This window comes from Megalops cyprinoides, chromosome 21 (genome assembly GCF_013368585.1).
Source record: "Megalops cyprinoides isolate fMegCyp1 chromosome 21, fMegCyp1.pri, whole genome shotgun sequence".
NCBI lineage: Eukaryota > Metazoa > Chordata > Actinopteri > Elopiformes > Megalopidae > Megalops > Megalops cyprinoides.
In genome coordinates, this window is record NC_050603.1 from 18,001,345 (window position 1) to 18,014,106 (window position 12,762).

Genomic DNA, 12,762 nt, shown 5'->3' on the forward strand with positions numbered 1-12,762 from the left:
AGACAATTTAAGGGGCAAAAAAAAAAAAAAAAACCTCCAATGCTACTCTTCATTTTCCTTTAGGAAGATCTCTCCTGGTGTCAGACAGGTGCGTCACAGAGCTGGACTTCTCCAGCCTCCGTGTTCCCTTCCGGAAAATACACTCCGAGCTCCTGTACCTCCACACTGGGTCATCCTGCCTGCTGCTATCCTGAAGAAAATCCTTCTCAGGAAAATTCTGCCAAAAAAAACAAGTGCTGAAAGAAACCAAAACCAAAAAATATATCATGGGTAATAAAGCGGCGACGGGGTGGGGGGGGTCGCGGCTTCTGGGCTCGTTTTGGCGGGCTCGGGCCTCTGGTTCTCGGCGAATGGATCGGAGCGGCGCAAACAGGAAGCGGCTTTCCCCTGGGCCCGGCTGCGTGTCGTCGCGTTTGGAAGGTGTGACTGCATGGGGTGGGAGGGGGGAGGGGGAGTGGGCGGGGGGGTGTGTGAGGGGGGGCGGAGCAGTTATAGCTGGAAGCCTTCCATGGGTGCCTCCTGCTGGGGGAAGAGGTACTGCTGCTGGTTCTCGTCCACCTGCGGAGCCAGACTGGAATCCTCCTCCTCTCCGCCGAAGTAGTGCTCGATCAGGTCGAACGCCTTCTGGTAGATTTCCTGGTTCTCGTGACTCTGCAGGAACTCAATCTTATCCAGTCCTGGGGAAGAGAGGGAGGGCGTGGAAAAAGGTAACTACAAGTGCAGTATCATACTCTACCGTAGGCCTCGATGAGGCGGCAGTAGGGGTTTAGTATTACTGTGAGTGTATCCTAAGCCTCCTCGTGGAGGCCACAGTAGGGGTTTACCATTACTGTGAGTGTATTGTAGGCCTCCTCGATGAGGCGGCAGTAGGGGTTTAGTATTATTGTGAGCGTATCGTAGGCCTCCTCGTGGAGGCAGCAGTAGGGGGTTTAGTATTAAAGAGAGTACACCCTAGGCTTTGTCAATGAGGCCGCAGTACAGGTTTAGTATCACAGTGACGTACCATATGCCTCTTCAATGAGGCCGCAGTAGGGGTTGATGCCGCTGCCGTTCTGCTTGACGTCCTTCTTGGCCTCCTGCTCGCCCAGTCTCAGAATGTTCTCCAGCCCGTTCAGTGCCACCTGGACGATCTTGGAGTCCATGACAGTCAGGAGGTCACAGAGGGGTTTGATGCAGCCCAGGTTCACCAGGTACCTGCAGAGCGGCACAGGTGGAAGGGGGGAAGAGAACAGAGTCACCCTCATTCTTTATCAAATGTTTCAAAACTGTCTACACGGGTTACAACAACCAAGTCTGACATCTACTGCACCTCTGATGTGGAACATCTCCCACCGCAGACAAGAAGGAACGAACCGCTCACTCGACACCATAAACGTGGACTAAACTGGCACACAAACTCAAAACGAAACCTCTGCGCTGACCTCGTGCCATATAAAGACGTGGGGGTGGAGTTTAAAGAGCAGCAGAGACTGTCAATCCGCAGAGAGGAACGGCGGGACATGTACACACAAAGAGGAACAGTGGATGCAGTGTGGGCACACTCAGATTGCATGTAATTAAAGTAAACAGCGAGGCCAGTAAGGTCCTGCTGGAGCTGCAGGCCGAGGCCGGGACAGGGGCGGGCTGGACCTGCCGCTCTGTGATAATGAGGACCTTTGACACAGATGAACATAGCAACCGTTCCGCTGCCAGATTGCTGCGCTGGATTATAGTAATTTCAGGGAACCGGGGGAGGACAAGCCGATGGCTCTTAACAGCGACTCACACTGCAGCGTCTCTGGTCTGTGGTGTGGCCAGGGACACATTCACGCTCATGTGATCTGGTTTCACCCACACAACTGCAGATGACCTTACCCTTTCAATGTTGCTGGTTTATTATAGCAAAGCCTCATACAGTATGAGCCATACCTCATGTAATGAGGAATGTATTCAGAGTAAACCTAATTAACTCTGATAGGTTTCCCCCTGTATGTGAATAGGGAGGTGGTAAAAAAGCTAGTGCAATTAAGACAAAGACATTTGCACAAGCTAATAACGCTTCATAAGTTAGTCTGACAAACTACAATTCATGCCATTAAGTAGCACACAGGCAATTAACAGAAAGACAACGGGAAAACAAATATTTCAATACGTGCTTAGGTCGTCACAAAGACAACCATCATGACAAATCCGTCAAACGTTTCAAAAACAAACACAATGTGAATTGGAGCCTGACTGGATGGGTGCGGTATTTGCCATGCGCTTTAGGTGTGGCGTCACTGTACGCGGCGCGGTTGCATGTTCTTCTCAGCGCAGCCAGGTCTGCAGTGCCTCCACGGCTGCTCAGCCCTCCCTTCAGTGGGAGTGACATTCATTACAGCGCAAGGGCCACAAGACGCCACAGGAATGCAAACACTTGAGCGTCCGGTCGGACATGAACCATGAGGCTGCAGAAAAGTTACGCTCGCGCTGCCCGCCGGGCCTCGAGCGGCTCTTTCGCTCGCGGTTTTAAGACACGGCTTTGGAAAGTGTCGTTCTGCTGACCGTCCCAGAATTCCTGGCTCACCTGATCTGCTCCGGAGTCCCCCCTGAGGTAGCGTTTGTGATCGCCCATGCTGCCTCTTTCCTTGTGCGGAACTCCGCCTTCTGGAGAATCTCTATTAGGATGGGGAAGATGTTGGCGTCTATTACAGCCTGGAGGGAGAACCGGAGAGAGAGGGGTTCAGACACGGCGCTCACCGAGGTGCCCAGCCAAGGACCGCTCCTAAAAGCTGCACAAACCACCAGGAAGGCAAGACGGTTGCCTTGTGCTCCCTTGATGGTTTGTGCATTCTTTGATTCTTGTCTGCCGAACCTGGATCTGTGCTCGGTTCCCTGCGGTGATGTTGGAGATGGTCCAGCACGCCTCCTTGCGGATGGACTCCTTGGCGCTACTCAGGAGGTGCAGGAGACAGGGCAGGGCGGAGCAGTTCAGGACCACCTGCAACCAAACAACCCCAGGGTGAGTTCAGGATGTGGGTTCAAGTGCTTGCTAGGGACACTGCTATTGTATCCTCAAACAAGGTCCCTAAGCTGAATTTCTTCAGCAAATACCCAACTACAGGCATAGATAGAAGACAATGTGTAACATATAAGAAGCAGAGGTCACCCTTCATAAAGGCGCATTTAATAACGAATAATAACGTAATGTAACACCGCAATCAAGGACCAAGGAAGGACTACATATAATAATAATCAAACCATTTACTTTCAGTCAAGGGCTAACCAATTTGACAGCGATATCAGCAAACTGACATTGCTGTGCTTGATAGTAAACGGCATCATGCTAATGAGTAAGAAAATTAGACAGATTTGCTTTGTTCTCTTTATAAAAGGAAAGAATTAATTACAAGGTTATGTTGCAAAGAACAAGATCATTCAATCTTTGTTCACAGAAGTTCATAACTGACAGCACATAATGGCCAGAACTCATGAAGGCTCACTCTGCCGAAAGTATCAGAGACCAGCGCCTCACTCACCTGTGTCTGAATGTCATCACCGGTGACAATGTTCCCCACGGCTCTCAGGGCTGGCGAGGCCACCTTGTAGTCTGTGTGCCTGGGAACATGAGAGAGGAACACTTTTCATTATAAAACAAATGATCTGCTCAGCTGATCTTTCCCAGAAGGCCTAAAAAAGCGTGCCTTTCAACCACTCTGTTGCTATTATCTTACGATGTTACTAAGAGCTTCAAAAACAACAAAAGCGTTAAAGGCGTCCCAAACCAATGACTGCTGCGTCCACAGAATGAATGGCACAGCAAACATGCCTCCTCTGCTGTGTCATGTCTGTCCAAACTGGGCTCTAGAGCCTGTCAAAAGACTGGCCCCTAGCTGAGTTTTCCAAGGCTATCACCCTGAACAAGCCTGGGCTCTCTCTCCTAAAGTGAGGAACCACCACTCACATGAGCAGCTCCACCAGGCGCCTGCACACGCCCGAGTCGATGACGGCCTGGATCTTCTCGTTGGGCCCGTCTGAGAGGTAGGACAGCGCCCAGCATGCGTCCGCCAGCAGGTCCGGATCGCTGCTGAACAGCAGCCGGGACAGAACCGGCAGGCAGGGGGACACCTGGAGGGATGCAAAGGCCCGTCAGTCCAGGTTCTGGTGTGTGTAATGTGAGACTGCAGCGGGATAAAAAGGCAAACGGCAGATTAACTGACCCAACACAAGAAACACGAACACAAAATTTGCACTGTGACATCTATAAACGGGCAGTGCATTTATGTGGGTCAAAAAACAACTGGTGTGCAGCAAAAAAATGGCTGCTGCCATGGGAACGGTGTCAGATCCTCCCATCACCACATTCCACTCTGCTGGGAGATCTGGTTTGAGGCAATCTGTACATCCGCGCTGCTGTCTGGTGTAATACTTAAGCTGCGTGGGGGTACATTTCGCCTTCGACAGGCACTTCAGGAACAGATGCATTCCAGAGAGATGAAACAGCTCAGAAATGCTGCAGGGAGGTCAGAGGTCGAAGCCGAATGACATCACTACTGCTCGCTGACACGGCTGGTCTAGTGAGAGAGACAGCTCTGATGATACACAGCAGACGGCAGAAACAGCCGGGGTTCATTAGCAGCTGTATTTATTCCCCTTATCTGGATGAGGCACGGGGCTTAAATTTGTCTTTCGCAAGGTACACGTTATCAGGCTCCCATTTCCAAAGCTTGGAGCAGCTGGAGTGCGATATGCATGATATTTAAGTCAATGTACTTTAAATGTTAGATGTGTAGCAACTAGAGAATTCAGCTGCATTAAAGGGCATGAGAGAAAGGTTAGTGTAAACCCCCTTTCTCCTTCACTGAAGTGATGCCAGACTGAATACAGCACATCACCGTTAAAGCACTAACGGGAGGCCACTCAATGTAACCACTGTGACATTTTGCCCTTTATTTTGAGTACAATATTTAAGGGAGTGTTATGTATGTTTGGCTCTTACGCATCCTCACCAGTTTGCTGGACACCAAATATAACTAAAATATATTAATATATATTAATATAGTATATATATTAATATATTAATATAGCTATAATATAACTAAAAACATTGTGAGATACAGCATGCAACCACAATGCCTTAAACTTTAAACAGGAGAAATAATCAAGGGTTAAAGACAAAGCAGGTATTTTGAATGCGCCCAAAAATGTCTGGTGTGGCTGCACGGCACCTTCTCAAAGTCTGGAGGAGGGCTCTTGCCCCGGCACAGGTTGGACAGTGCCCACACAGCATTTCTGGTCATGGTCAGTCTGGTGGACTTTGTCAACAACCTGGGAATGGGAAGAAAATGACACAGATTACAGATTTGTTGGTACTGAGGCCAACTCACCCAAATCTCCCAAAACAACCAGCGCAATCGATTTGTCCCACGTATGTTCAGTCCAGGTTATGCAGTGCGAGTTATGTCACACTTATGATACAGTTACCCACAGCTAAAGTGTCCAGCATTGTTAGCATGTAGCTCACTAGCCATGTATCTTGCTTTCCTTTCGAACGATGACACCAGAGCTATACAAAACGACGGCAAGTGTTGTTATGTCACATACGACGAACACAGGCAAACAAAACTGTGGACAGACTTTCCAGTTACTGGGTGGTTACTATGTTTTGATCTGGCTGTCAAGACAACAAAAACATAGGACGTAAATGTGAAATTATGTTTACGTCTACTGCAGACATAACCATTAAACTAAACATTTTGTTCTACTTAAAGAAATACGCACAACAGACTTCAACATCAATCTAAAAATATGGAAAAATCTCCCACTCTCATGGGCCATGCTTCAGTCGCCAGAATGCCCATCATCCCCAAATTAAGCACCCTAGCCTCCATCAAATCTCAACAAGTCAATTAACACACTTTGGAGGACAGGAAAATCAAGAATCAAACGGCAGACACTTCAGAAACTCAGGGAATGTGCCTAATTTTTACTGAATCTCCTTTGATAGTCAGTTCCTTATAAATGGATCCAGTATGAACATTAACTCCTGTACCTGGACAACTGCAGAAGGACCAGTAACAACCCCATGCGCTCTATGCCCTTTAAGCTAAATCACTGCCCTGCTTTAAAAACCCCTGCATTTCAGCAATGACTGAAGCCTCATGGGAAATGAATAAATAAAAGTATCACTCAATGCACTCCCATACCCTGTCTGGTACAACTCAATCTGTTGACAAACTAATGGGGGTCCGTTCATTTCCAGAACCCAGTCCCAGGAGGTAACGGCCCACTTAAGACTGATACACTCCAACCATAAAAAAAATCTGAAAGAGAACTTTTCCCTTTACTCAGATCCAACCGTGTGGGAGAGAAGGGGGGCAGAAAGGCGGGACATACTACACAAGATTCTAAACGTTACGCACACAGCACACATCAGTCATCAGAAACTGGGAAAAACAAAAAATACGACTTCCATTTTATAATATATGCAAAAGACAACAGAATGGATGTGACAAGTTATAGAACAGTGATCGGTCCATGCCGTCTGCTCATAGGGATGTGGGTACTCACATTAATAGTGGTGGCAGGATGTTGCAGTTTAACACGTAGTCTCTGCACACAGCACTGTCACCTGCAATATTTCCCAGGGCCCACACAGCCTGGAAGGAGACAGGAGACAGCACAGAGGAACTCAATAAAAGGATCTCAAGTACTCGGCGCTGGACAATTGTGAAACGAATGCATTTGCAAACAGTACTTAAGCTATATGAATCAAGGAAAAGGTATGGGGGACTATACCCCTTTCTCACATTCTGATATTAGCATGCCAATTTTGTACAATCTGACTTGCCGACATTGGTGTTCTGATACAGAGGGGTGCATAGGATTTGGGCACGAAAGGGTCACCTGTTCTTGCACGTCTTCAAAGTCGGAGTTGAGGAGCTCGATAAAGATGGGCACCGCCCCCGCTTCGATGACGATCTTCGTCTGTTGGGACGTCCCCGACGCGATGTTGGTCAACGCCCACGCTGCCTCGAACTGGGGTGGGGACAAGACACGGGGACAGCGTTCACGTCACTCTCTGGGGACTGAGCTCTCTGGGGACTGAGCTCTCAGGGGACGGCCTCCGCCAAACACCCCCCCACCTCACCTGCAGCGTGCAGTTTATACTCTTCTTCAGGAACTCCACGAACCGCTCCACGACCCCGGGCGTGTTGATGACCTCATCGATGGGCGGATTGGGCTCTGGAGGGGAACGAAGGGGGGGGGGGGGGGGACAGGGGCGTGAGGACAGAGGACTGCCCTGTTCCACTAAACTTCACTCAGACATACCAGTGCCCCAGCACCCCCATGTAGAAGGAGCTCAGCAGCATATATATTATAGAGAGAGCAAGGCTTAGTCACTGGTGTATCCATATCACAGATGGATGATGTACCTTTTGACAGCAGCTTTCGGAATTTCTGTGTTGTGGCAAGCTGGAGCTCGGGATCATCAGAGAAGAGCATCTCCACCATGTCCCTTGTGATCACTCCCTCCTGGAAGAGCAAGTAAAGTTTCACATCTACTCCGCTGTTTGCCGTCCTGATTGTCGACACAGGCAGAAATTCTCTCTGCCTCCATCCCTCTCTTCACTAGTCCAGAAACACTTTAGGAGATGCTACATAGCCAGAGCTGGACCTGCTGACTGCTGCATAAATCTCAAATGGTCCTCTTTTTAGTCAGAACACACCGCTTAATGACACTGGGATAGGTGCACCAGAGGGGTGGAGAGGGAGGGACTCACCCCAGTCATGGTGGAGCTGATGAAGGCATCCATGAGGGGGCTGTCGAACGCGCCCACCTCCTCGTTCAGCATCTCCACATTTCTTCTCTTGAAGAGCTGCCGATCACAGACAGAGGGCCCGTTACAACACTGGCATCCATTCCATTCTCCTCCATAAGCCACACACAGTAGCACACCGCAGCACTGCCTGCTGTTTGGGTTATAGCAGTGCGTCACTGAAACTTTAAGGCACTGATTCACAGTTGGGGAATGGCAGCAGTTGTGTATCAAGGTACTTAACTGCCACTGCTTTCATAAACAGCAAGACAAATAATCCAATAATATATTAAATGTGAGGTACATTAGTTACCCTAGATGAGAGCGACTGCCACGCTTATAAACAATAATGCAATCAATGCTGCTTTTCCAGAGCAAGTCAATTTTGGTACTTTTCCCACACTGACTGCCTAACGGTACCAACTGTAGTTATATATAGTTAAAACACACATGACTCCTAGTCCAAAAAGAATACACATCTGCCCACGTATGAAAACAGGAAACCATAAAGACTGAAGCTCCTTATGTGGCAGTGCACCCCACGTACTTATCGACAGCTTCCCATGGACCAGAGAGGACAGAGCAGACAGAGAGGACAACAGATGAAAAGAGAGAGACAAGAGTAGAACAGACATCTCTCATTCTATGTGAAAAGGGACAGACTCTGGCAACACACACTTGTATTTTCTTGAGGGCTGGCACAACAAATAACGTGAGGCACATTTAACTGAAGCATTCATTTTTTTGCCGGTATTGTGCCTCCCCAGGTGTTCTTCAGGACGCTGCAAATAACTATCCACACAAGGACCAGCCACGTGCCTGGCACCACAGTAAAGCTCTTACGGTTACCCTGCCGCACGTCTGGCCCCGGAGCGGCCCCGGGCGGGAGCCTACCTGCTCTTCTCGTTTCTGTTTCCTGAGCTGGATGCCCTCCTCCTCCCGCCGGCGCCGCATCTCCTCCAGGTTCAGCGCTTTGTTCTTGTAGCGGTTCATTCGGTAGTTATCCTTGGCGGGACTGGCTGTGGTTTCTGCGGTGCGAGACACAAGCCGGGACTCATTAACAGAACTCGGCAGGCACGCTCCCACTGTACAGACGGCCAGACGGTCTGCTGGGGGTTTCACACAACGGTCGGGACGAACGCCATGGTGAATCTGATGGCGGCCGCGCCTGCACTTGTACACGCCGTTTGGTGAGGACTGATCTCCCATGCGTGCCAGTCTCGCCTGAATGACTTGAAGATGTTGCACAAGCTGGCCAAAGAACAAGAACAAACGGTCTAACACTGCTGCCAGAGCACAGCAGGATTCACACCCCTGCTCAGACGCTGCAAGAGTACAAAAAATGGTGAAACATGTCTTTAGAAGAAGTGTTGCGACACACCCCTGAGACATCCCAGCATGGGGATAAATACTACAAGGTCATATATTTACCACTCTGCATTTACCCCTCTTCAACACCTCACACGCACACACAGAGACACACGCGCCTGTGTGTGTGTGTGTGTGTATTCAGGGGCTAATCACAGAGTTTGCACGAATGGCCAAACTGTCCACCCTCAGCACTTACGCAGTCATCCCGCTGGCACGGCGGACCCTGAATCATCCCGAAAGGGCATGACATCACAGGGCGGGGCACGCTGCCCAGGGAAGCGGGCCAGCAACCCCACCCCCTGTGCCAGCGACAAAGGACCGACCCGCAAGCTAAAACCACACCTAAACCACAGTCAGCGAGTAGCAAAGTGTTACAGGGTCTTTCAGACTGTAGACCACCAGACCTTCATAGGAACTGGATGCTCCTTTACTCAGCTCCCAGTATCAGTCAGTGGATCCACATACATTCAACATCAGTGAATCAGCACTGCATCTGTGTACCACTGATTCAAAACAATGAACCTACAAGATATAAAAGTGCCAGCAAAATTAATCAGGACCACAGGGATTCCTGATATTCACTCTAGCCTGAGGTGACTGGTTGGATGGGAGGCCAATATACCTGCCATCCCGATGTCAATCAACTGCTGACTGAATAAGCATAAATAAGCCAACCCATGCAAGGAGTGTCCATAAAGTTGCATGCACTGGGTGAATTATTTCGACAAATCTACATTTATAAATATTTACACCATACTTCATCTATCATCATATGTTGATAAATATTAAGGTGAAGTTTTACATCACCAGTGAAGGGAACGCCAATTCAACTGTGCAAATAATGACTCATCTGTTACTGTGTGCAGAGTTCTTAGGCTCTCCTTAATTAAAATCAATGAGAGCAAATAAATCTGGATTTTTCTGCATTTTTTTTGGGTTAATTATTGCGCATTAGCACACTGATCCAAGTACTCGAATCGCGATCTCAGGGTTGAATACTCTAAATCAACAGAGGGTGTTGATTTGAGGGCGTTTACAAACCCGCAAATGAACAGGTTATGTGTGCTGTCCCTTTAAAAAATATTCACACCAAGCATGAGGAGGGAGGGTAAGCAACAATTATATCAGTACTTCTTTAGTTAACCGCAAGCAATATTAGTCAGCCCCAGCTCTGACCAGTCAGTGTTCCTGTTATAGTTCACTATCACATGGCTCTCACAAATAGAAGGGTGGCCCAGAGCCTGTCACAGAAGAGATTCTTTAGATGAGCCCCTATTTCTGCGCCTCAGAAATCCATGAGGAGTGTAGATAAAAACCAAGAAGCCCCAGAGTTGACACTTATCCCACAGGCCCCACCCAAAACAGAGAGGGCTCTCTCTGGGTATGTGAGGGCAGATGGTATACTACAGATATACAGTACTTCTATAGATCCACACACGGGGGAGTCCGGGGCTTTGCCTTTGCACTCTAAGAATAACATGAAAAGGGGTTTAGACTTCTGGTCACATTTCAGTCCTCTTGACCTCCAGCCGTCGTCAGACTGCAGACGCAGGATAAAGCTCAAAGCTCAAAAACAGAACTGGGGAAAAGGGGACTCAAGATGTCAGCTGGGATTAATCCCATAGGGCATACACTTCTTCTCTGATGCGTCAATGATGGCACACCAACAAGGGGGTACAGATGAAATGATACTGACACGATCATTACATTAAATGCTCCACTCCATCCCTGGCACTGTATGTGCTACACATCAATGCAATCAAATTGGACTTAATGTGGGAAGTCCTTCCAGAGGAAGTGCCACAGTGCTGTTCACGAACGACCTTACAGAAAAATCACTGCTGATATAACTGATACAACGGAAAGAAGACGCACTGGATAGTGGCAGAACAGACCACATAACAGATAGAATAATGGAATTAAATTTAGTGACATGTACCACCTATTCAGAGGTGATGTCACCCTGTTCTCTGTCCGCAGAGCATCTTCGTACAATCAAGAGGACCACAGAAATGCTTAAGCACAATCCTACACATTAACAAAGCTTTACATTTATTTCAGGCTACAATTAACGATACATTTTAAATGACAACTGTCACGTAAACCCAATTTTGAAGGCATGGGTCTAAGTGATCTCTCGAGATGCCACCGTACGTTACCTACACTGCGGCCTTTTCTCGCAGGTCTACAAGTCACTTGGACCAAGAGACAAGCTAGAATTTGAGCATTTCTAGCTTGTTGGCTAACGATACGGTATGCGCTGTTGTTTTTAGCTAACTAGCCGGCCATCTAACGTTACATCCATGGCAGTGAAAACGTGACGTTACCCACCATCCACTTCAGCTAGCTACCTACATATGCCTCGCTGGCAATAACACCAAAATAGCCAGCACTGACATGTTTCAATCAGACACGTGAGTGTTAAGGAGGCTTTCTAGCTAGCGTTGGCTAAATGAGCTACGCTATTTTTCACAAGTGGTACCCGGGAGACCGATGTATCGCTAGCTAAGTAACTCACGCCAGCTGGCTAGCCGGCCAGTCCGCCCGCGAAATTAGCTCAAATGCAAAGAATTCACAAACTCAAGCTAGCTTCGCAGTCAGGCTGCTAGCAAGGCAGTCGCGTTGTTATCAATTGCTACTGACAACCCTTACCATCAAATATTAACTGAAAGCTGGCAAACTCACTTCCAACACAATGTGTCGATAACCATTTAATTAACTAACTAGCTGACGTGGGCAACTGTTATCTTTCAAATGTAACTAGCCTACTAAAAAATCGTTAGCCAAAATGTGTAGGGCCGGCAGGCGGCTAGCTAGCTACTTAGCGAAGTAACCAGCTTGATAGACAGGCTAGCTATGGGGAAAAAACATTTTGATGAGATTAAGACGAACTATTTTGAAAGTGGCGTACAATTACTCTTCAACATCGAGTACAGCTTCCTAAATAAATAAATAACTAGCTAACTAGCTTTCCGGCAAAGTGAGGTATGTTTTGTCGCCTTCAGCATTAGCTATTTGATAGCTATCCGGCTAGCTACACAGCGCTGTTCAAACAACGTAGCTAGCCCAGAACAACAGCCTCAATTTGACAATCACGATCCTCACAAGATGTGTATTCTTTCACCCAGTGTGCATAACTGTATGGCATTCCCCTTCATGTGAAGTGTAACATTTAGTACTCACCCATTTTGGCTGATCTGCCCGAAAACTGTCCTGTTTCTTCTGATAAATAAATTGTAATCCTTAGGCGCTCTCAGCCTTCGAGAATTTGCTGTCCGCAGACAATATGTCGGAGAAATACGGAAGCGTGGTGAGGTCAAAAAACATACCGGCTATTTCTAGGTCCCCTCCACATCCTTGAAACGATGGCATAGTATATGATCCACAATCGGTTTGATTTGAGGAAATGAGTATAACAAAATAACAGAGTGATATTTAACGTGGCTAACGTATTGACTATTTTAGACAAACAATAAAATTATACATTTAGGTGGGCCTGCGTAATTATCTTAATGTTTAGCCATTGAATTTCCCCGATATGTACGTCATATGGTAGCCTACCAAAAGGTGATTTTCTTGCCATTGCTCCTGACCAATATATGTAGAGTGGAGG

At 47.8% G+C, this 12,762-nt stretch overlaps 1 protein-coding gene across 1 annotated transcript; it reads right to left on the bottom strand.

Annotated features, from left to right (window-relative positions):
- Positions 1 to 456: 456 nt before the first annotated feature.
- LOC118796449 (importin subunit alpha-7) lies at positions 457 to 12,426 on the bottom strand. The gene is made up of 14 exons (XM_036555314.1): positions 12,333 to 12,426; positions 8,673 to 8,806; positions 7,743 to 7,838; positions 7,395 to 7,494; positions 7,109 to 7,203; positions 6,865 to 6,996; positions 6,529 to 6,617; positions 5,187 to 5,286; positions 3,923 to 4,086; positions 3,498 to 3,576; positions 2,834 to 2,959; positions 2,546 to 2,673; positions 1,004 to 1,194; positions 457 to 677 (listed from the first exon to the last, which is right to left on the bottom strand). The coding sequence occupies exons 1-14, from the start codon at positions 12,334 to 12,336 to the stop codon at positions 490 to 492; spliced, it is 1,626 nt and encodes a 541-aa protein (XP_036411207.1). The 5' UTR covers positions 12,337 to 12,426; the 3' UTR covers positions 457 to 489.
- Between the last annotated feature and the right edge of the window lie 336 nt (positions 12,427 to 12,762).